Here is a 25,654-nt window from a genome sequence, read left to right as displayed (position 1 = left end):
AAATTTGAATGTTTGAAAACTGTAAAATCGTTTGAGATGAAAATGGACAAAGAGCCTATATATTTAGGCTATATACTTCTCATCATGAAGAACAAGTTCAAATATCATGACTAAAGAGGTCTTGTAGTCTAGCCATACATACATAAAGTGGAAATCTAGCATTTATGACCAGAGAGTTATTGAAATTCGAAACAATAAAAACATAGAACAATGTATGTAAAATCACCTGAGTTGAAAATGGACAATTCAAGGGTGTGCAATTTAGTGACTGGATGTTCTGAAAGTAGTTTGAGGGTTGTAGGTCACATGGCCAAGGAGATATTGAAATGAGCAACATTGAAAAACATTGAAAATTAAAGTAAAATTGTGTGAGATGAAAATGGACCAAAAAAGGATGTATTACATCATTTCAAGGGTGTGCAATTTAGTGACTGGATATTTTGAAAGTTGTTTGAGGGTTATAGGTCATAATACTAAGGAGCTGTTGATAAAAATCATCTTAAAATCTCATGAGATGCAAATGGACAAACAAAAGGGTGTGCAATGTGTAGGCCCACTGAGTGTACATTCTGTACCTTGTTTGATGCTAGTAGGTCACGTGACAAAGGAGCTTTTGAAATGTTTTGTTTTGAATAATGTATGTAAAATCACCTGAGATGAAAGGGACATACAAAAGGGTGTGCAATATAGAAGGGTAGTTAGTGGACATTCTGAACCTTGTTTGAGGTCAGTAGATCATATGACCAAGGAGCTATTGAATATAACATGTTGAATATTCATGTATAATCGAGTGATATTCAAAACGACAATCTTAAGGGTGTGCAATGTGCAGGCCCACTGTGTACATTCTGATCCTTGTTTTAGGCAAGTAGGTCACATGACAAGGGAGCTATTGAAATGGAAATGTATAAATTATTTTAAAATCGAATGAGATGAAAATGGACAATCTAAATGTTGTTTAATGTGTAGGCCCTCTGAGTGTACATTCTGAACCTTGTCTGAGTCAAGTAGGTCACATGACCAAGGAGGTATTGAAATGAGAAAGTTTACATAATTAATGTAAAAATGTGTGAGATATAATGAGACAAACCAAAGGGTGTGCAAAATAGAAGGGTAGTCAGTGGACATTCTGAACCTTGTTGTGTCATGTAGGTCACATGACCAAGGAGCTATTGAGGAGCTATTGACATTTTAAATGTAAAAATGTATGTATAATCGAGTGAGATGATAATGGACAAACTAAAGGGTGTGCAGTTTGTAGGCCCACTGGGTGTACATTCTGAACCTTGTTTGAGGCAAGTAGGTCACATGACCAAGGAGCTATTGAAATTTAAATATAAAAATGCATGTAAAATCAAGTGAGATGAAAATGGACAAACTAAAGGGTGTGCAATGTGTAGGCCCACTGAGTGTACATTCTGAACCTTGTTTGACTTCAGTAGGTCACATGACCAAGGAGCTATTGAAATGTAACATTTTGAAAAATTAATGTAAAATCGTGTGAGATGAGAATGGACAAACTCAAGGTTGTGCAATATGGAAGGGTAGTCATTGGACATTCTGAAACTTGTTTGAGTCCAGCTATATATAAGGCTTGTCAGTGGATATTCTGACAGAAGTTTGAGGGTTGTAGGTCACATGACCAAAGAGCTATTGAAATTTGAATGTTTGAAAACTGTAAAATCTCATGAGATGCAAATGGACAAACAAAAGGGTTTGCAATGTGTAGGCCCACTGAGTGTACATTCAGAACCTTGTTTGAGGCAAGTAGGTCACATGACCAGAGAGCTATTGAAATTTAAAAAGTGAAAAAATCATGTATAATTGAATGAGATTAAAATGGACAAACTAAAGGGTGTGCAGTTTGTAGGCCCACTGGGTGTACATTCTGAACCTTGTTTGAGGCAAGTAGGTCACATGACCAAGGAGCTATTGAAATTTAAAAAGTGAAAAAATCATGTATAATTGAATGAGATTAAAATGGACAAACTAAAGGGTGTGCAGTTTGTAGGCCCACTGGGTGTACATTCTGAACCTTGTTTGAGGCAAGTAGGTCACATGACCAAGGAGCTATTGAAATTTAAATATAAAAATGCATGTAAAATCGAGTGAGATGAAAATGGATCAAAAAAAGGATGTACTACATCATTTCAAGGGTGTGCAATTTAGTGACTGGATATTTTGAAAGTTGTTTGAGGGTTATAGGTCATAATACTAAGGAGCTGTTGATAAAAATTATCATAAAATCTCATGAGATGCAAATGGAAAAACAAAAGGGTGTGCAATGTGTAGGCCCACTGAGTGTACATTCAGAACCTTGTTTGAGGTCAGTAGGTCACATGACCAAGGAGCTATTGAAATTTAAATATAAAAATGCATGTAAAATCAAGTGAGATGAAAATGGACAAACTAAAGGGTGTGCAATGTGTAGGCCCACTGAGTGTACATTCTGTACCTTGTTTGATGCTAGTAGGTCACGTGACAAATGAGCTTTTGAAATGTTTTATTTTGAATAATGTATGTAAAATCACCTGAGATGAAAGGGACATACAAAAGGGTGTGCAATATAGAAGGGTAGTTAGTGGACATTCTGAACCTTGTTTGAGGTCAGTAGATCATATGACCAAGGAGCTATTGAATATAACATGTTGAATATTCATGTATAATCGAGTGAGATTCAAAACGACAATCTTAAGGGTGTGCAATGTGCAGGCCCACTGTGTACATTCTGATCCTTGTTTTAGGCAAGTAGATCACATGACAAGGGAGCTATTGAAATGGAAATTTATAAATTATTTTAAAATCGAATGAGATGAAAATGGACAATCTAAATGTTGTTTAATGTGTAGGCCCTCTGAGTGTACATTCTGAACCTTGTTTGAGTCAAGTAGGTCACATGACCAAGGAGGTATTGAAATGAGAAAGTTTACATAATTAATGTAAAAATGTGTGAGATGTAATGAGACAAACCAAAGGGTGTGCAAAATAGAAGGGTAGTCAGTGGACATTCTGAACCTTGTTGTGTCATGTAGGTCACATGACCAAGGAGCTATTGAGGAGCTATTTGTTATGCAGATGAGTGAGGACCCAACAGCGATTCAACAGAAACAGTCTTTTAATGTCCAAACAGGGAAAACATAAATCCTCAATCGTTACAGGAGATGTCCAAACAGGGAAAACATAAATCCTCTATCTTTGCAGGAGAGTCCTCCTTCTAGTAGTAGAGGAGAATTGCAGGTCTAGCGGCAACAGACTGCAGGTCCCTCAGGGTAGGCGCGGGCCGTAGAGGACAAAGACACCTGCTCACACGTAGCATCTAATAAAGAGGCAGATTACGACAGGACGGGACAAGGGCAAAGCAAACAAGAATCCGACAAGGACAGAAGCAGAAACAGAGAGAGAAATAGAGACTTAATCAGAGGGCAAAAGAGGAGACAGGTGTGAGAGAGTAAACGAGGTCGTTAGGAGAATGGGGAACAGCTGGGAGCAGGAACGGAACGAAAGAGAGAGAGAAAGATAGTAACCTAATACGACCAGCAGGGGGAAACGAAGAGAAGAGAAAGCACAGGGACAAGATATAACATGACACTATTGACATTTTAAATGTAAAAAATGTATGTATAATCGAGTGAGATGATAATGGACAAACTAAAGGGTGTGCAGTTTGTATGCCCACTGGGTGTACATTCTGAACCTTGTTTGAGGCAAGTAGGTCACATGACCAAGGAGCTATTGAAATGTAAAAAGTGAAAAAATAATGTATAATTGAGTGAGATTAAAATGGACAAACTAAAGGGTGTGCAGTTTGTAGGCCCACTGGGTGTACATTCTGAACCTTGTTTGAGGCAAGTAGGTCACATGACCAAGGAGCTTTTGAAATGTTTTATTTTGAATAATGTATGTAAAATCACCTGAGATGAAAGGGACATACAAAAGGGTGTGCAAAATAGAAGGGTTCTTTAGACTATTTGAGTATCTGGAGCATCAGCATTTGTGGGTTCGATTACATGCTCAAAATGTCCAGAAACAAACTTTCATCTGAAACTCGTCAGTCTATTCTTGTTCTGAGAAATGAAGGCTACCCCATGCGAGAAATTGCCAAGAAACGGAAGATCTCGTACAACACTGTGTGCTACTCCCTTCACAGAACAGCTCAAACTGTATCTAACCAGAATAGAAAGAGGAGTGGGAGGCCCCGGTGCACAACTGAGCAACAGGATAAGTACATTAGATTGTCTAGTTAGTTGTGTTGTGTAGTGGCTTTGCTGGCATGCATCCCACATAGTTTGTTTATTTCCCCACAAAGATGTACGTGCTAAAATCACCACTGGTCATACGGGGATGATAGCTGGTCTGTTGTTCCCTAGCCTAGTTTCGTGGTCCCAAATAGAATCCTATTCCCTACATAGTGCACTACTTTTGACCACAGCCCTATAGGAAATAGGCTGTAATTTGGGACGCAGACAAAGTTTCTCTGATCTGCTGGATAAAGTGGACAGATCAGCAGTTGCGTTTCAAATGGAACCCTTTTCCCTACACTATAAATGGAACGTAGTGCCATTTCGGACAGACCAGTAGTTGAGGTTTTCTTTCAGTTTCCTCCTTCTTCCTGCTAATGTAATTGGACACCATTGTGGGAGGTTGTCCTCTCGTCACCCCTAGTTACAAGCTACAAGTCAGAAGGGTGGAGGCCCCGGGGTGGGAAGCTAAGGGTGGAGTTGGACCTGAGGGAAGGAAGGGAGAGAGGGAGGAGGGAGACACTCCCCAAATATCAGAGTAGTGCTACATTCCAGGATCTGCTGGGGCCGCACCCTGTGAATCCTGCGGCTCTGCCCTGGCAAATCTGTGTGTGTGTGTTTACCGTCGCATTTATTGTGTGTGTGTTCTCTTCAGCGGTGTGATGATATATGCTTCAGAATGACTGGAATAAAATGTTGTTGGGAAACAAATTGGATTTGCAGGCGCAGTGCCAGGATTCACACACCATCTCCTCGACCTCAACTGAAAACTCGTCAATCTCTCAGTTATAATTTTCGCAAACAACCATCTGGTTAGATAATATGTTCCAGACAGTTATTTGGACCAGGCTGCTGTGATGATTGTCATGCAGATTGCTGTAATTGTGTTAATACTTTTTCATAATGAAAGGACAACTTTTTTGCCGGACAACAACGATAGAATGTTAAAGAGCGTCTGCCCCAAAAAGCAACAAATCCCTTTGAAAATGGCTTATGTGGCATCTATATGAGTCAGAAACATTTTGACTGCAAAGTGTAAATAGGATAATTTTGGTCATAAGTTCAGCCTCGTCTGAAACAAAGTTTGGAACCTTAGTTCATCACAAGAGTAAATGAAGGTTGGGTTTGGATTAAAATTATGTCAAAAAATCATGCCCCCTTTTGCTAAGCTCCACGCTCAAATCGCCCATCCATCCACTTTGCTTCCCATCATTTAATGGGGCTCCGTTGTTTCATGGCCCCCAACGCATTCAAAGGACGGCAGATTGAAAAGCCCTAAACAGATTGACCATGCCTCCACAGCCAAAGTTCTATTTTTTGCATGCCATGCCGAAGGACCCTAGTACGCAGAATAGGTGGTTGGAGTTGGTCAGCCCCCAAGTCTGCACCAGTAACGGTAGCTTTGTGTGCAATGACCGGTGGTGGTGAGTATAATCAGAGATACTGGAATATAATGACCTCTCTGGCATAACTTAGGTAACGACGTTATCTACCTACATAACAAGCAATAACATTATCTATCTGTTGATAAAGCAGGCAGGCTTGCTAACGTTAGCTAGCGAGGCAGGCTAGCTAATGTTTTAGTTAACGTTAGCTACCTAGCTACCTCATTACAACTTAGTTAGGTCGTAGCTCATACAAGTTTATTGTGTATTGTCTAGATACTGCTGGTTATGTAACGTTATCATTTGATAATGCTAGCGAGGTAGTTCGTTGCTCATAAAGTGTATTCTGTATTGTCTAGGGCAAAACAAAATAATAGATGCAGCTATGGCGGCAGCCAACTCATGTCTGAGTCTGACTAACACTAGCCAAAAGCCCCAAACGAGGCCAAATCAGCGGGTGCAGTTCCCCTTTAATAATTGCGTGCTAACGACGGTAATATGAAAGTTTACATTTATACATTACCGCAATCATGACTAGGTCAGATGGTGGAAATAGAAGTACAGGCTCTGTGGTGGGCAATACCTTTCAGATATAAAGAAAAGTTGGTGAAATGTTAAAGTTGGCAGGTTCTCGTCTCTGTTTGAAAGGAATATTAGTTTGCTCTCTCTCTCTCTCTGCTCCCGCCAGTGTCATGCACCCTGATCAGCTCTTCATAAAGAGGTGGGAGTGAGGTCACCATTCTGCTTTCTCACTCCCTCTCAACTCCCCTGTCTGTGCCCCTCACTTAGCCTACCACACACATTGACACACAAACACACACACACACATATGAATTTAGATGCGCACACATATTCCTCACACACACTCCTCAAGGGCCTGGAGTGGTGGATGTGCATTCCTGGAGTCTGGGCTATGAGGTCTAAGTGGGCTAGGTGGTTAATTTTCAAGGATAACAACTACTTCAAGGTCTCAGAGCGAGTGACGTCACCGATTGAAACGCTATTAGCCCGCTAACTAGCTAGCCATTTCACATCGGTTACACTGTAATGACACATAATAATGAATTATAATAATTGATTGGAATAACTTTTCCACCTAGGTGCTCAAAGCACTTTACATAGTAAGGGGGAAACTCTCGTCATCCACCACCAATGTGTGGCACCCACTTGGGTGATTCATGGCAACCATTTGTGCCAGGACTCTCAGCACACATCACCACACATCATATTTGTACTCTCCCTCAGCAGGCTTCTGTTTGTCTGTATGTCAAGGTGTAGACTAGACTGTAACTCATGTATTATTGTTCTGTCTGATACACCTGTATGAATGAATTAAGTAAAGGTCAACCTGTTTATGTCTGTAGATAAAGGTTTTATTATGACTTCACTCTCTCTTTCTCACACATGCATACCGTACGAACGCATACACACAGACGTTATGTTATTTTATCCTCGTGGGGACCTAAAATTCTTTCAAATCCTAGTTTCCCTAACCCCTAACCTATACCATAACCTAACCTTAACCCTCCCGAGTGCTGCAGCAGTCTAAGGCACTGCATCGCAGCACAAGAGGTGTCACTACAGTCCCTGGTTCAAATCCAGGCTGTATCACATCTGGCCGTGATTGGGAGTCCCATAGGGTGGTGCCCAGTGTTGTCCGGGTTTTGCTGGGGTCGGCTGTCATTGTAAATACGAATTTGTTCTTAACTGACTTGCCTAAAGGTTAAACAAATTAACCTAACCCCTTAAGGTGTCTGCATGCCAGCTGGAACATTTTGGTAGAGTTCATATTATGACTTTTTGTTTGTTTTGGACTTAGGTGAGGTTTATTTCGGTTGTTCGGGCACACACATTTTTATCTGGAGTCAAGCCGAAGTTCGGAGCGGAAGTCTATGCCCTTTGTCTGTGATTGGTCAACAGTACGAATTCTTCAATAAAGTCTTTGTTGTCATTCAATGAGAGACAACTCATTTTCTTGCACATTTCTTCATAGAAAAAACACAACATTTTAGTTAGACGTAAAATTGCACGAATACGATCTCTTTGGCAAAAACATCAAAATGAATGCCTGATTTCTTTAGTTATCTTAGATTAATTGGGACCTTTGAGGAACTGTATACTGGCTACGGCATCTCAAAATGGTGTGGGAAATGTCCCCACGAGGGAGAATTTTCCTTGTTTTCCTATCTTTGTGGGGACTTTTGGGGATTTTAGGTCCCCACAAGGATAGAATAACCAACACACACACCTAACAAGGGAGCAATACTATACATGGCTGTCAGACTTCTTACCTGCAAAGAGATAAAATCACACCTCTGGTCTACACTTAAGCTTCTGTTTCCTTTCTGGTTGGTTTGGTCAATGACTCACTCTGAATCCATTAAAAACATAGGCCTAATATACAGGGTGACACTTTTATTACAATAGCACATTTTGAAATGTTGGATAATAACTTAGATAAACACTTATAGTCAACATAGACAGTAAAACACACATCGTTGGGAAGGTTTGGCGTGGGTGGAGTCCAGACCCGAGATAAGACAGGACAGGAGGCGGGACAGTCCCTCCGGGTAAACCTGTAGGTGGTGATCGTTACCGCCAGACCCAGAGTGGACTCCGTACCCCCTCACAGCCTGTCTCTCTCTCTCTGTCTCAATTCTTACCGACACACCCTTGGAATTCATGTGTGAGCTAAAATAATTACCAAGGCTCTAGAGCCAAAACCTCCACCCATCCCTCGCGCCGCGCTGCACCCGGGACTTCACCGAACGACTTCAGTCATTTTAGGTAGGGCGCGATTCTCCAGACTTCTGTTTATTCATCCCGCTGCGCAATGGCCCCGGGCGTATTTTGCGTCAGCCTACTCACTGTGGTAAGTGACGGAAACCGCAAACAATAATTTTGTCTTGAAAGTTACAATAGCTGTCTTGGAGAATAGCGCTGATGTAGGCGAGACTATTTAACACACAATGCACACACTGGTTGAATCAATTTAGTTTCCACGTCATTTCAATGGAATAGACGTTGAATGGACGTCTGTGCCCAGTGGAACGGTATTCTTCACTGGGATCCGTTGTTTTCGGTATTTCCCTGAATAAAAGTGTTGAGGGACTAAAGTTCAGGTTTAAAAGTAGGTGGGCAGTCCAGTCCTCAATGTCTGACCACTACGCGTATCTCATGCATACGTTTCGTGAGCAAATCGGGGTGGAATGTAAGCACATAGATGACAGACGTATGTTGTTGAGCTGAAACTTTGTGTAAAATGAGCATGATCCGTGTTCTCTAGTCTCCTGTCCTAGTCTCTTTCTCTGACGTGTGTTTAGGCTATAGGCTACTTATTTGTCAAGCTGAGTAGGCCTGTCTAGATCTTTTGCAAATGCATTCATTAGTTATACATTTCACTGATACAACACTCTCGCTGCGAATGGAGTTAATGATTATCGAAGGCACTACGGGTTATAAAAGAAACAAAGGTCTGGGGAATGCGAATCCAGATAAGACTTTTTTGATAAACTCCCGTAAAGCTAAAATATTTTCAAATAGCCTAGTGTGTGGCGGCCCATGTTGACATATTTTTTTGAGCCATTATGACCAGGCTACTCCATATAGGAAAATAATAAGGTCATTTGGGGGCCTCATACAAACAGCATAAGGCCTACTTACTCATTGCTCAACACTGCCCCACCAAAACATCCTATACTGTTTCAGGGACAAATATTATAAATATTGCTTAAAATAACCCATAGCCCAATCTGGGATTAAAAAACAAAGCAGTCACATCACCACTTGTTTTGATAAACAGTTTCAATGTTTGTAAACAACAGAAATGTGAACAAACACCGTACAGCCTCAACTAAAGATGGGGAAAGAAATTGATAAAGTTACATATCAAAATATTATTTGGGATGATATTATATCGATACTTTGACTCCAAGTATAGATTTGTAGATTATTATGTTTTGGCTTGGTAGCGTTAGCAAGCACTAGTCGGCTGTATCTATGCCAAAACGGAAGTATTTTTCATCCTATAGCTTTTTAAATAGTGAGCCAACAAGTTTTCACCTTATATTTCCATGACTGATCAATACTAATTTTTGTTATGGGTCTCACTTGTCTCTCTGCAGTAGACATGCACTGAGTGTACAAAACATTACAAACACCTAATATTGATTTGCACCCCCTTTTGCTCTTGGAACAGCCTCAATTCATCAGGGCATGGACTCTACAAGGTGTCAAAAGCATCCCACAGGGATGCTGGCCCATGTTGGTGCCAATGCTTCCCACAGGTGTGCCAAGTTGGCTGGATGTCTTTTGGGTGGTGGACCATTGTTAATAAACATGGAAACTGTTCAGCGTGAAACTCGGCAGCACTGCAGTTCTTTACACACTTAAATCTTTTGTCTTGCCCATTCAACCTCTGAGTGGCACACATACACAATCAATATATCAAGGCTTAAAAATCCTTCTTTAACCTGTCTTTTCCCTTTCATCTGCCATGAGTCACATCATCAATAAGGGATCATAGCTTTCACCTGGATTCATCTGGTCAGTCTATGTCATGGAAAGAGCAGGTGTTCCTACTGTTTTGTACACTGTGTACAATGAGTAATACATATCGTATCGGCACCTGCGTATTGTGATAATATCGTGAGTTCCCTGGAAATTCTATGGTCAGTCCATGCATCCATAGATCTGTCTGAATTTGAGTGGTTACATTTCTCCAGACCAATCCCTAATCTTTTTAGGAAAACAGAGGCAGTATGCCTGCTTTGTTATTGTTTTGATTAAGGATTATAGCTTTAAGGTTAGGGTTCGAAGACATGCATCTGTAGCCAGTCTGTCTGCTCTCTTGACAAGGAGTTGGCAGATAGCAGAAATGGATTTGGGAGTTAATGCATCACTGCCAATAATGAATTGAAAATATGGACTGTAGGAGAAGGAGAGTGACAAAGACAGGATGAAAGACACACGTGTAAACCCTGTTCTCTCTGTTTTCTCTCAGATCATAGCTCAGTCTGAGTGCTGTGTTCCTCATTCCATCCAAGCCCAGGTCCCAGTGGAGGTCAGGCCTGGCTATGTCATCTCTCAAGGTAGGCCTATAACACCTGCCTATCTGTGTGTAGCCTAGTCAATGTAAACTTCAAAAAAAAATGTCCTTTCACTGTCAACTGTGTTTATTTCCAGCAAACTTAACATGTGTACATATTTGTATGAACATAACAAGATTCAGCAACTGAGACATAAACTGAACAAGTTCCACAGACATGTAACTAACAGAAGTGGAATAATGTCTCTGAATAAAGGGGGGGGTCAAAATCAAAAGTAACAGTCAGTATCTGGTGTGGCCACCAGCTGCATTAAGTACTGCAGAGAATCTCCTCCTCATGGACTGCACCAGATTTGCCCGTTCTTGCTCTGAGATGTTACCCCACTCTTCCACCAAGGCACCTGCAAGTTCCCTGACATTTCTGGAGGGAATGTCCCTAGTCCTCACCCTCCGATCCAACAGGACCCAGACATAGTCAATGGGATTGAGATCCGGGCTCTTCGCTGGCCACGGCAGAACACTGACATTCCTGTCTTGCAGGAAATCACGCACAGAACGAGCAGTATAGCTGGTGACATTGTCATGCTGGAGGGTCATGTCAGGATGAGCCTGCAGGAAGGGTACCACATGAGGGAGGAGGATGTCTTCCCTGTAACGCACAGCGTTGAGATTGCCTTCAATGACAACAAGCTCAGTCCGATGATGCTGTGACACACCGCCCCAGACCATGACGGACACTCCACCTCCATCACCCCTGGTGAGACAAAAACACGACTCGTAAGTGAAGAGCACATTTTGCCAGTACTGTCTGGACCAGCGACGATGGGTTTGTGCCCATAGGGGGAATTGCTGCCAGGTGGTTTTATTATTTTACCTTTATTTAACTAGGCAAGTCAGTTAAGAACAAATTTGTATTTTCAATGACAGCCTAGGAACAGTGGGTTAACTGCCTTGTTCAGGGGCAGAATGACAGATTTTTACCTTGTCAGCTCGGGGATTCGAGCTTACAACCTTTTTAGTTACTAGTCCAACCCTCTAACCACTAGGCTACCTGCCACCCCTCACTCAGCCTATTGCGGACAGTCTGAGCACTGATGGAGGGATTGTGCCTTCCTTTGTGTATCTCAGGCAGTTGTTGTTGCCATCCTGTACCGCAAGTGTGATGTTCGGATGTACCGATCCAGTGCAGGTGTTGTTACACGTGGTCTGCCACTGCGAGGACGATCAGCTGTCCGTCCTGTCTCCCTGTAGCACTGTCTTAGGCGTCTCACAGTACGGACATTGCCATTTATTGCCCTGGCCACATGTGCAGTCCTCATGCCTCCTTGCATCATGCCTAAGGCACGTTCACGCAGATGAGCAGGGAACCTGGGCATCTTTCTTTTGGTGTTTTTCAGAGTCGGTAGAAAGGCCTCTTTAGTGTCCAAAGTTTTCATAACTGTGACCTTAATTGCCTACCGTCTGTAAGCTGTTAGTGTCTTAACGACCGTTCCACAGGTGCATGTTCATTAATTGTTTATGGTTCATTGAACAAGCATGGGAAACATTGTTTAAACCCTTTACAATGAAGATCTGTGAAGTTATTTGGATTTTTACTAATTATCTTTGAAAGACAGGGTCCTGAAAAAGGGGTATGTTTTTTTTTGTTGTTGCTGAGTTTAGTTAGTGACAGTGTTTTATGTGTGTGTGAGTTATGTCTGACTCACTGCCTGTAGTTACCATTGCCTGTATTCACAAAGAGTGTCAGAGTAGGATATAGGATCAGATTTCCCCTTTTAGATCATACTGAATAAGTTTATATGGATAGAGAAGACCTGATCCTAGATCAGCACTTCTACTCTGAAACTATTTGTGAATACGAGCTTGAGTGTTCTGTCCAAAGTTCTATGTTTTGTTCTGAGTGTGTGTGTGTGTGTGTGTGTTGCCCAGTGTAGTAACTGTCATGATGTGCACTGTGGGAGCCCTCCCCCTCTCTCAATTCAATTCAAGGGGCTTTATTTGCATGGGAATCATATGTTAACATTGCCAAAGCAAGTGAAGTAGATCATATCCAAAAGGGAAAGAAATAATAAAAATGAACAATAAACATTACACTCACAGAAGTTCCAAAAGAATAAAGACATTACAAATGTCATATTATGTTTATATACAGTGGGGCAAAAAAGTATTTAGTCAGCCACCAATTGTGCAAGTTGTAATTTATCATAGGTACACTTCAACTATGACAGACAAAATGAGATTTTTTTTCTCCAGAAAATCACATTGTAGGATTTTTTTGTAGGAATTTATTTGCAAATTATGGTGGAAAATAAGTATTTGGTCAATAACAAAAGTTTCCCAATACTTTCTTATATACCCTTTGTTGGCAATGACAGAGGTCAAATGTTTTCTGTAAGTCTTCACAAGGTTTTCACACACTGTTGCTGGTATTTTGGCCCATTCCTCCATGCAGATCTCCTCTAGAGCAGTGATGTTTTGGGGCTGTTGCTGGGCAACACAGACTTTCAACTCCCTCCAAAGATTTTCTATGGGGTTGAGATCTGGAGACTGGCTAGGCCACTCCAGGACCTTGAAATGCTTCTTACGAAGCCACTCATTCGTTGCCCGGGCGGTGTGTTTAGGATCATTGTCATGCTGAAAGACCCATGTTTCATCTTCAATGCCCTTGCTGATGGAAGGAGGTTTTCACTCAAAATCTCACGATACATGGCCCCATTCATTCTTTCCTTTACACGGATCAGTCGTCCTGGTCCCTTTGCAGAAAAACAGCCCCAAAGCATGATGTTTCCACCCCCATGATTCACAGTAGGTATGGTGTTCTTTGGATGCAACTCAGCATTCTTTGTCCTCCAAACACGACGAGTTGAGTTTTTACCAAAAAGTTATATTTTGGTCCATCTGACCATCTGACATTCTCCCAATCTTCTTCTGGATCATCCAAATGCTCTCTAGCAAACTTCAGACGGGCCTGGACATGTACTGGCTTAAGCAGGGGGACACGTCTGGCACTGCAGGATTTGAGTCCCTGGCGGCGTAGTGTGTTACTGATGGTAGGCTTTGTTACTTTGGTCCCAGCTCTCTGCAGGTCATTCACTAGGTCCCCCCGTGTGGTTCTGGGATTTTTGCTCACCGTTCACCCCAGATCGAGGAAGATTATCAGTGGTCTTGTATGTCTTCCATTATGTCTTCCATTTCCTAATAATTGCTCCCACAGTTGATTTCTTCAAACCAAGCTGCTTACCTATTGCAGATTCAGTCTTCCCAGCCTGGTGCAGGTCTACAATTTTGTTTCTGGTGTCCTTTGACAGCTCTTTGGTCTTGGCCATAGTGGAGTTTGGAGTGTGACTGTTTGAGGTTGTGGACAGGTGTCTTTTATACTGATAACAAGTTCAAACAGGTGCCATTAATACAGGTAACGAGTGGAGGACAGAGGAGCCTCTTAAAGAAGAAGTTACAGGTCTGTGAGAGCCAGAAATCTTGCTTGTTTGTAGGTGACCAAATACTTATTTTCCACCATAATTTGCAAATAAATTCATAAAAAATCCTACAATGTAATTTTCTGGATTTTTATTTCTCATTTTGTCTGTCATAGTTGAAGTGTACCTATGATGAAAATTACAGGCCTCTCATCTTTTTAAGTGGGAGAACTTGCACAATTGGTGGCTGACTAAATACTTTTCCCCCACTGTACAGTGTTGTAACGATATACAAATGGTTAAAGTACAAAAGGGGAAATATGTTTATTTATATGGCTTTTATTTACAATGGTCTTCATTGGTTGCCCTTTTCTTGTGGCAACAGGTCACAAATATTGCTGCTGTGATTGCACACTGTGGTATTTCACCCAGTAGATAAAGGAATCAAAATTGGGGTTGTTTTCAAATTCTTTGTGGATCTGTGTAATCTGAGGGAAATATGTGTCTCTAATATTGTCATTCATTTGGCAGGAGGTTAGGAAGTGCAGCTCAGTTTCCACCTCATTTTATGGGCAGTGTGCACATAGCCTGTCTTCTCTTGAGAGCCAGGTCTGCCCACGGCTGCCTTTCTCAATGGCAAGGCTATGCTCACTGAGTCTGTACATAGTCAAAGCTTTCCTTAAGTTTGGGGCAGTTACAGTGGTCAGGTATTCTGCCACTGTGTACTCTCTGTTTAGGGCCAAATAGCATCATAGTTTGCTCTGTTTTTTTGTTAATTACTTGACACATTGGAAATAATTATCTTTTTGTTTTCTCATAATTTGGTTGGGTCTAATTTTGTTGCTGTCCTGGGGCTCTGTGGGGTGTGTTTGTGTTTGTGAACAGAGCCCCAGGAACAGCTTGCTTAGGGGACTCTTCTCCAGGTTCATCTCTCTGTAGGTGATGGCTTTGTTATGGAAGGTTTGGGAATTGCTTCCTTTTTAGGTGGTTGTAGAATTGAACGGCTCTTTTCTGGATTTTGATCATTAGCGGGTATCAGCCTAATCCTGCTCTGCATGCATTATTTGGTGTTTTACATTGTACACTGAGGATATTTTTGCAGAATTCTGCATTCAGAGTCTCAATTTGGTGTTTATCCCATTTTGTGAATTCTTGGTTGGTGAGCGGACCCCAGACCTCACAACCATAAAGGGCAATGGGTTCTATATCTGAATCAATTATTTTTTAGCCAGATCGTAATTGGTATGTTGAATTTTATGTTCCTTTTGATGGCATAGAATGCCCGTCTTGCATTGTCTCTGAGATCGTTCACAGCTTTGTGGAAGTTACCTGTGGCGCTGATGTTTAGGCCAAGGTATGTATTGTTTTTTGTGTGCTCTAGGGCAACGGTGTCTAGATGGAATTTGTATTTGTGGTCCTGGCGACTGGACCTTTTTTGGAACACCATTGTTTTGGTCTTACTGAGATTTACTGTCAGGGCCCAGGTCTGACAGAATCTGTGCATAAGATCTAGGTGCTGCTTTAGGCCCTCCTTGGTTGGTGACAGAAGCACCAAATCATCAGCAAACAGTAGACATTTGACTTCAGATTCTTTTAAGGTAAGGCTGCAGGTTGTTCAAGTGCCCTTGCCAATTCTTTGATATATATGTTGAAGAGGGTGGGGCTTAAGCTGCATCCCTGTCTCACCCCACGGCCCCGTGGGAAGAATTGTGTGTGTGTTTTTTGTCAATTTTAACCGCACACTTGTTTGTGTGCATGGATTTTATAATGTTGTATGTTTTTTCCCCCAACACCACTTTCCATCAATTTGTATAGTAGACCCTCATGCCAAATTGAGTCGAAGGCTTTTTTGAAATCAACAAAGCATGAGAAGACTTTGCCTTTGTTTTGGTTTGTTTGTTTGTCAATTAGGATGTGCAGGGTGAATGTGTGTCTGTAGTACGATAATTTGGTAAAAAATACAATTTGACATTTTTTCAGTACATTTTTTTCACTGAGGAAATGTATGAGTCTGCTGTTAATGATAATGCAGAGGATTTTCCCAAGTTTGCATATCCCACGGTAGATATTGGGGTTAAATTTGTCTACACTTTTGTGGATTGGGATGATCAGTCTGATTCCAAATATTGGGGAAGATGCCAGAGCTAAGGATGATGTTAAAGAGTTTTAGTATAGCCAATTGGAATTTGATGTCTGTATATTTTATAATTTAATTGAGGATACCATCAACAACACAGGTGTTTTTGGGTTGGAAGTTTGATTTTTTTTTTGTCCTGTGGTTGATTCACGGTAATTACCAGAACCCACTGGATTCTCCAGTCTTTTTTTAGTTGATTCACGGTAATTACCAGAACCCACTGGATTCTCCAGTCTTTTTTTAGTTGATTCTAAGATTAGTATTTGATTGTGTATGTTTTTGCGGTTTGTTCTTTGTTATCGAGCCAAAAAGATTAGATAAGTGTTTTACCCATACATCTCCATTTTGGATAGATAATTCTTCATGTTTGTTTAGTGTTTTCCAATTTTCCCAGAAGTGGTTAGAGATTATGGATTCTTCAATTAATTTGAGCTGATTTCTGACGTGCTGTTCCTTCTTTTTCTGTGGTGTATTTCTGTATTGTTTTAGCGATTCACCATATGTTTTTGGTTGGACAGATTTCTCAATTTCTTTCTTAGATTTTTTTCATTTTTCCTCAAACCATTTGTCATTGTTGTTAATTTTCTTTGATTTTCTATTTGAGATTTTTAGATTTGATTGGGAAGCTGAGATGTTAAAAATTTCTACTGGGATTTTCATTTTTTGTTGCTTAATTGATTTTTGGTAGGTTTCCAAACTACATTCCTTCCATCCATAGCAATTCTTAATATTACTCGGTTCCTTTGGCTTTGATGCCTCATGATTGAGTATTGCTCTGTTCAGGTAGACTGTGATTTTGCTGTGGTCTGATAGGGGTGTCAGTGGCCTGACTGTGTACGCTCTGAGAGACTCTGGGTTGAGGTCAGTGATAAAGTAGTCTACAGTATTACTGCCAAGAGATGAGCTGTAGGTGTACCTTCCATAGGAGTCCCCTAGAAGCCTACCATTGACTATGTACATACCCAGCGTGCGACAGAGCTGCAGGAGTTGTGACCCATTTTTCTTGGTTATATTGTCATAGTTGTGCCTAGGGGGATATAGGGGAGGGAATGCGGTCACCTCCAGGCAGGTGTTTGTCCCCCTGTGTGCTGAGGGTGTCAGGTTCTTGTCCGGTTCTGGCATTTAGGTCGCCACAGACTGGTACATGTCCCTGGGCCTGGAAATGATTGATTTCCCCCTCCAGGATGGAGAAGCTGTCTTCATTAAAGTATGGGGATTCTAGTGGGGGGATATACAGTGAGGGGGAAAAAGTATTTGATCCCCTGCTGATTTTGTACGTTTGCCCACTGACAAAGAAATTATCAGTCTTTAATTTTAATGGTAGGTTTATTTGAACAGTGCGAGACAGAACAACAACAAAAAATCCAGAAAAACACATGTCAAAAATGTTATAATGTTATAAATATATGCTCACGTAGTTACGCCTACGTGAGCATAGACATTACGTCAGTGTCATGGACCGCCCTTTGTAGTGTATAAAACCCACTCGTGACAGTGTCATGGACCGCCCTTTGTAGTGTATAAAACCCACTCGTGACGCAATTCACCACAGACCACACAAACCACAGTGTAAGCTGAGGTTGCAAATGGTTGAACTACAATACTACCTAAAGAAATTGACATGAGACTAGAAAACATGCAGCTGACGCGACATGTTGAAATAGTTGCCACTACAACTCTACCAAAGGACAAGACCATACCACGTGGAGCATTGGCTACACGGCTGGAAATGGTTCAACTCTGAGACCATTGATCACTACAGAATAAGAGCAAATCTTAGACGAATATTGTCTAGTCTGCAGCTAGAAATTAAGTCTAGAACGAGAATACCGACAACCACCGAAACATCTATTCTAAAAGCATTTCTGAATGATACTCTGAAGTATCCATTCTAACAACCTTGGACTTTGATCTCTGGTGGACAAACCAGAGGCTTTCTGTCGACTCTCTCCAGCCGATGGACCGGCGACCATAGAGAGAGACGACATAAATTCGTAAATATGTAAATTGCAATTTCCTTTCAAATTAAAGGTAGTTCATGTAAGGTATTATCAATTTCTATGAGTGTAGTTATCAGCTATCGGTTTTGTCCGCCAGGGACATTTTTTTGTATCATGTAATACATGAACTAATTGTCTATTTTCATGTATTTCTGTGACTTGATTAGTTATTTAGTAAATAAATAATTAAACCAATTTGTATATCGCTGATTCATAATTTATGCTAGGGTTCGTACAGATAACCACAAATTTTACGACGTTTGGAATGAGACTAACGGAAGGTAAAGATTTAATAATCATTAATAGAACACTGTACTCAATAACATATGAAAACATCTGAAGAGTCGATTCGGGAAATAGAGACTCTATTAAAATAATTCCGTGGTGCCCCGACTTCATAGTTCATTAAAGTTTACATGATTAGTTAAATCACGTAATAATAATTACACCTAGAAAATTGTTTTGATAAAATGTATTCACTTTTAATGATAGTTCAATCGACTTAACAGTGTGTGGTGTCTGTGTTCTCTGTTGTCCAGTACCAGTGACAGGGTGTCACATACAGGGACAGTGGCTGACCTCCAGTGACCCCCACTTCGCCATGCGGAGCGACGGCACCATTGTCACGGTGGACGTCACAACGGTTACAGCGGAGGGCAGGTCCTTCTGGGTGAGGGGGAGGGACGGGGGAGGACGGCGCTGGAGGATGGAGGTCCATCTGTCCCCAGATCTTGAACAGGTGAGGAATGCCTGGGAGGGAGGGAGGGAGAGCGAGAGGGAGGGAGGGAGGGAGAGGGAGGGATACTTCTGAATGACTTTACTGTAACATTACTGAATCATGCAATGAATCATATATGTAACATACAGTATTGAATCACAAACAGAAGACACACCCAGTACTCCCCACCAACCCTTCTACTCAAACTGCCCTCTACAACAGAAAAGCAATAACAGAGTTACAGTAGTATTATAGTAGATATGTGAGTCTTCCTGTAAGGTTTAGAAAGTAGACTGCTTGTGTCTTTACTTATCACTGTGACACTGTCCTTGTAGGAGCATATTCAAGTACCCATGAGTGTGCCCTTCAATGTGCCTGCACATAAAGGGGTTCAGAGGGGTCCGTCTGAGGTCCTGAGGCGCTCTAAAAGGAGATGGAGTCCTCTCCCTTTCAGCATCATAGAGCAGGACATCCCTCCTTTCCCCAAAGATGTAGAACTGGTGAGGACATGCATTCATCATTATCACCGTCCTCACATCCTCCCTTCTGTTTCCTCATGTATCCCATCAGTCTTACCCTCCTATCCCTCTTCTGTAACCCCCCTCATCTCAATCACCTTCCTCCAATCTTGAACTCCCCCTTTTGGAATCATCATTCACTTCTCTCCTTGGCTCTTGATTTATGTGTCAGTGTGTTATAACTGTACTGGTGTTATTTTAGGCTATTTCAGTAAGTTTGTCTGTCCCCCCCTCTGTAGGTGGGGTCAGATTCATCTGTGAATTTCACAGTGTACTATATAATCAGTGGTTCAGGGGTGAACATGCCCCCGGAGAAGCTTTTCTCTGTGGATCGTGACACAGGCATGGTGCGTGTGCACTACCCTGTTGACCGGGAACAGTACCCCAAGTTTGTGGTAAGTGTGACAGACCTTCAATACAGGCCATAAAGTTTGTCTAAATGAACGCACAATGATTATAGGCAAGATAATAGCAGTGGAGTCATCTTGTCTGTCTGTACCTCAGACCAAAAGTGTTCAGTATGTGTGTTCTTAATGAGTGGTGTGTAGTTCACAGCCCAGGTGTTTGACAGGCGGTCGGGGAAGGAGACAGATCGGCCTCTGGACATTACTGTTCTGGTGGAAGATATCAATGACAACGCACCAACCTTCTCTGGACCACTCACCTTCTCTGTGTTAGAGCAGTGCAAACCTGGTGAGTGAGTGTGTGTGTGTGTGTGTGCCTGATAGATCAATATTGTATTTGAACTTTCTTTCTCTCTCCCCCTCCCTGCCTCTCTCCAGGTACTGAGGTAGGAGAAGTGAAATCCACTGATAAGGATGAAGCAGACACCCCCCACACTAAGATCAGATACACCCTTCTGACTGGTGGTCAGTTCTTCACCATCGGGTCTCACAGTGGGCTGATCACAGCCAAGACCAGCACTCTTGACAGAGAGGTACCATAGGCCTTATTCAACACCCACCTGTTTCCCTCTAAATACACCAGCATCACTGTAATATAGAGTTTGCCTATTGTATTGTTGGGCTATGTTAATATTGTGTAACAAGTGATTGTTAGTCTCTGACATTCTAGCTAATTGAACGGTGTACTGAATTTGAGGTATAAACCAGAGCAGACTTGAGTACTCTTGAATGATGATACTTCACTGAGGTTTTCTGTGGTGGAAATGTTGTAGGTCCCATGTGGCTCAATTGATAGAGCATTGAGCTTGCAATGCCAGGGTTGTGGGAGACCAGTACGAAACAATGTATGCACTCTCGATAAGAGCGTCTGCTAAATGACTAAAATGTATATGTAGTAGAAATGTTTCTCTGTGTGTTTGGGTCTTTCCAGACGCAGGTTGTCAATGCTGTTACCGTGGAGATCCGGGACATGGACGGAGCTAAGAACGGCCTGTTTAACACTGCTACGGCCACCATTACGCTACTGGACATCAACGACAACCCTCCCACCTTCAGGGAGACCACCGTACGTCACTCCTCCCACTTGTGTTTAAGATGACGACAATGGTTGCATCCTAAATGGCACCCTATTCCCTATATGGTGCACTACTTTTGACCGTAGTCCGTCTGGATATAGGGAATAGGGTGCCATTTGGAATGCAGTCAATAAATCACTCATCTTTGACGCAAACTCAACGATATTGCACACAAAGAATAGCAAATAGAGTGAATATGTGGAAAACGTTACATTTTGACAACACTTGAGCAATAATTTTTATTTTATTTTTTGTCCTTTATCCCAACCCCCCACAACAATGCATTAGCCTACAGCATTTGAAAATGGTAAATAGATTTTCACTTTTCTCAAACATGCTGAAATATTCAGGTAACATCAAAGCTGTAGAGAGTGATTGCCTGGACAGATTACCAGTTCTTTAACCTGAGGTCCTATTCTAACCTCTCAACCCTTCTGCCATGAGACAGCACTGTGTCTGTGTTCCAAATAGCACCCTATTCCCTGCATAGTGCCCTATGGGCCCTGGTCAAAAGTCATGCACTATAAAGGAAATTATTTACATTTTATTGGCTGTCGGAAAATAACACTGCTGGCTAATCTCTGCGTGACAGGCCATTTAGAGTGTATTAGTTAACACATTATTTTGATTGGAAGCAGACCTGCAAAATGTGTTTCAATGTAAAGAGAATAACACATAGTAAGGTTGTAAAATTCTGGAAATTTTTACTAAATTCCAGATTTCCTAGAAATCCTGGATGAAAGATTCCCGGAATCAAAAGGGAGTAAGCAATAAACCTAGGTATTTGGGGAAAGTTAACAAGTTGTGCAATCCTTCACAGAAGTGGTATTGTCTGATATCTTGGTTTAAAAAGACTACTGCCCTCTTTGACCCTTTTGACCTTTCGTACCTGTCCATATGTGTCTGATCAAAACAGGTGTGCGGTGTTAATAATGCAGTCAACAAATCACCTCGGTATTTTCAGTAGGTGCTAAGTGGTCATTATTGAAACGCTACTTAAATAGTCAAATATATTCAGGCGATGCTATTTATTTAATGTATTTATTTGCACTTAAAAGGAAACATTATACATAAAAAATTAGGTGAAATATAACCGGGCAAAAAACAACGACAACAAAAAACGAGGGCTCCACTTATTTTACAAAATGATTTAGTTTGTTTCTGCCTGACAGTACAAGGCCACTGTAAAGGAGAACCAAGCAGACATGCTGGTCCTGAGGATTCCTGTGGATGACAAGGATGAGGAGAAGTCTCCAAACTGGAACGCCAGGTTTGTCATCACCCAGGGCAACGAGAATGGGAATTTCCGGATCGACACGGACCCTGAAACCAACGAGGGCCTGCTCTATGTCATCAAGGTGACAGAGATAACAACAACCACAGACGAAAGCACTGACACAAACAAAGATAGTCACATACTTGAAATATGTTCCAAATACTTTTATGGGTATACTACTATGATTTCATAACTTTACTATTCCATTAGTCAGCACATGTCCATCTCGTTTGGGTGTGTCAACGCTTGCTTTTTACTTGACTGACACAAATAAAAAGACTGCTACAGAGAAAGACTGACAGAATGACAGACAGAGCGACACTGACTAAAAGATGAATGATGATATTAATCTGCTCACATTGTTATAATTCAGAAGCAGCTCTCTGGAGAGTTGAGTGTGGAATTTGTCTTGGCAGACTTGTCTCTCTCTGTGTGTGTCACACAGTGTCACACAGAGAGACACTCACAAAGCAGTTCTTAGTAAAGGGACAGTGCAGTCAAAAACATGATTTCCCTGTGTTTAATATATATTTCTGCAATATGAGGTTGGATGGACTTTTGGCCTGCCTGGTGAGTGTGGATTAGTCTTGTCAGACTTGTGTGTGTGTGTGTGGGGGGGTGTATGTGTGTCTAAGTTGTAGCAGTGATAAGAAGTGAGCGTGGTTGTTATTATTAGCAGGTCACAGTGCGTCTCTGCTCTCTGGTAGGTGGGTGTTAAATGTGTCAGAGGATGGAGACTTCAGCTTGACCTGAGTTGTAACAGGAACATTTTGCATAGGTTATGTCACAAATGGAACCCTATTCCCTATATGGTGTGCTACTTTTGACCAGGGGCCATTGGGCTCATTGGGCTCTGGTCAAAAGTTGTGCACTTGGTAGGGAATAGGGAGCCATTGGGGATGCAACCACAGAGCTCAGGCTAATGCTGACAGAATGACAGCCAGGCCAGTCTGAGTTAGTCATGAGCCTAACCTGTTTTTTTCCCCTCTTCCCTACTCTCCCACCCCTCCTCCAGCCTCTTGATTATGAGAAGGGGAAGACAGTGAAGCTGATGATCTCTGCCCAGAATGAGGCTCCCCTGGTGGGCATGGCAGGGACCTGGCTGTCCATCCCTGTGGATGTCAGTGTGGGTGATGAGGACGAGGGACCAGAGTTTACCCCTCCTAACATGGTGATCAGGGTTAAAGAGAACACTCCCAACGGGACCCTCCTCTCCACCTACACCGCACTGGACCCAGAGACCAAGAGTAGCAAGGGGATCAAGTACGGACCACTGTCCCTAGTGCACACTAGTGACCCACTGTCCCTACACATCCAGTAACAGTAGAGTAAAGGAAGAATATAGACCAATGACTACCCTAAAGCTGGTTATAGTAGAGTAGATTGGGAGTAAATTATATTTTCCTTTATATTAAGTTGTTTTCTCGTGTCTTTCATACATATTCTATTCATGTTTCTACATGCATATCATGTTGCACTTGTCACCTATAGTTTGGAATGCATCAATAGCTCTATGCTGTCTGTTAAACCTGTTCTCTCTCTGTGTGTGTGTAAGATCGTGCTGACAGACATGGCAGGTCTGCTTCTAGCTCCTAAGCAACTTTGTAGTATTTAATTTTTTTACGCAACATCCGCAATAACATTGCATGTTACCAATACAAATGTTGATTTGTGTGTTGTAGGTACTACACCAAATTTGACCCTGGCTCATGGATAGCTGTGGGAGAGACCACGGGAGAGCTGAGGGTAGCTAACACCATCGACCTTGAGTCTCCTCTAGTTACCAACGGAGCCTACACGATCACTATCAAAGCTGTGGATGAGAGTGAGTGTGGTTTTCACCCAAACTGTTATTACACATGGGCAACCGCACTGGAGAGTGTATGAAGGATATTTCATACATGTATTAGTATGAAATGACACATCTGCCTTTTGGGGTTTAATAACATTTCCCTGTTAGGTTTACAGCGTTACTCTGTGTAGGTGAACATGCAGTGACACAGTAAAACATGACTTTATTGGTGTTCATAAAGGACCACGTCCTCACAGTATAACATACTTGCTATGCTGTTGTGAGTCGTTGGTGAGAACACCTGGAGTAGCTGAACTGGGGTGTGGCTGATCAGTGTTGTTGGGTTGTCAATCAGGTTGTGGTAGGCGGAAACTCTCCTTTGTGCTCAGTGTACTTTAACTGTTTGTGTCACTGTCGTCATAGAGAGGAGACCAAGGTGCAGCGAGGTAAGCCAACATAACTCTTTAATAAAAGAGAGAACACTGAACAGAACTAAACAAAACAACAAAATGAACCGTGAAGCAATATGGCTAGTGCAGAACAGGCAACTAAACATAGAATAACAACCCACAAAATAACCAAGGAATATGGCTACCTAAATATGGTTCCTAATCAGAGACGACGATAAACAGCTGCCTCTGAGAACCAATCATAGACATATAAACACCAAGACTAGAAAACCCCTAGACATACAAAAACCCCTAGACAATACAAAAACTAAACAAACCACCCTTGTCACACCCTGACCTAACCAAATAAGGAAAACAAAGATAACTAAGGTCAGGGCGTGACAGTACCCCCCCCCCCAAAGGTGCGGACTCCCGGCCGCAAACCTAAACCTATATGGGAGGGTCTGGGTGGGCATCTAACCTTGGTGGCGGCGTTGGTTCTGGATGCTGCCCCCTTCTTTACACTGAGTCCGCTCTTGTAGCACTGACCCGTGGATCCTCACCGTAGGCCCCGGGCTGGGGACCGTCGCTAGAGACCCCGGGCTGGGGACTGTCGTTGGAGACCTGGGCTGCGGACCGTCGCTGGAGACTGGGCACTGTCGCCGGACGCTCTGGACTGAGCACTGTTGCCGGATACTCTGTACTGCCGAGGCACACTGTAGGCCTGGTGCGTGGTGCCGGAACTGGTGGTACCGGGCTAAGGACACACACCTCAGGGTGAGTGCGGGGAGCAGGAACAGGACGTACTGGACTGTGGAGCCGTACTGGAGATCTGGAGTGTAGAGCTGACACAATCCGTCCTGGCTGGATGTGGATTTTCGCCCTGCAAATGCAGTGCGCTGGCACAGGATGTACTGGGCTGTGTAGACTCACCGGAGACACAGTACGCAAAGCTGGCGCAGGATATCCTGGTCCAAGGAGGTACACTGGAGACCAGGAGTGCTGAGCCGGCACCCTCCTTCCTGGCTGGATGCCCATTCTAGCCCGGCTAATGCGAGGAGCTGGAATAGAGTGCACCGGGCTAGAATAGCGCACTGGAGACACCGTGCGCTCCACCGCATAACACGGTGCCTGACCAGTAACACGCTCTCCACAGTAAGCACAAGGAGTTGCCTCAAGTCTCCGACCTGACTCATGCAATCTCCTCGTGTGCCCCGCCTCTCGGGCTTCCGTGCCAGCCGTGTACCCTCATATCGAC

General features: G+C 42.4%; 1 protein-coding gene across 3 annotated transcripts in view; it reads left to right on the top strand.

The window, feature by feature from the left end:
• The first annotated feature begins 8,197 nt into the window (after positions 1-8,197).
• Positions 8,198-25,654, top strand: part of LOC115108594 (desmocollin 2-like protein) — a 28,952-nt gene continuing 11,495 nt past the window's right edge. Inside the window, exons 1-11 of one of the 3 annotated variants that reach the window (XM_029633115.2) lie at positions 8,198-8,495; positions 10,626-10,713; positions 18,763-18,962; positions 19,277-19,441; positions 19,699-19,854; positions 20,008-20,152; positions 20,242-20,396; positions 20,795-20,929; positions 22,112-22,297; positions 23,231-23,478; positions 23,898-24,040. In XM_029633115.2, the coding sequence (XP_029488975.2) occupies positions 8,457-8,495; positions 10,626-10,713; positions 18,763-18,962; positions 19,277-19,441; positions 19,699-19,854; positions 20,008-20,152; positions 20,242-20,396; positions 20,795-20,929; positions 22,112-22,297; positions 23,231-23,478; positions 23,898-24,040 (1,660 nt within the window). In that variant the 5' untranslated portion in view covers positions 8,198-8,456. Of the gene's footprint in view, positions 8,496-10,625; positions 10,714-11,424; positions 11,448-18,762; positions 18,963-19,276; positions 19,442-19,698; positions 19,855-20,007; positions 20,153-20,241; positions 20,397-20,794; positions 20,930-22,111; positions 22,298-23,230; positions 23,479-23,897; positions 24,041-25,654 lie in introns of those variants that run through there. The other 2 variants (XM_029633116.2, XM_065009163.1) reach the window with 2 other exon arrangements.

The sequence above is a fragment of the Oncorhynchus nerka genome, linkage group LG24 (assembly GCF_034236695.1).
Source record: "Oncorhynchus nerka isolate Pitt River linkage group LG24, Oner_Uvic_2.0, whole genome shotgun sequence".
Lineage (NCBI taxonomy): Eukaryota > Metazoa > Chordata > Actinopteri > Salmoniformes > Salmonidae > Oncorhynchus > Oncorhynchus nerka.
This window is presented reverse-complemented; position numbering and strand designations above follow the sequence as displayed.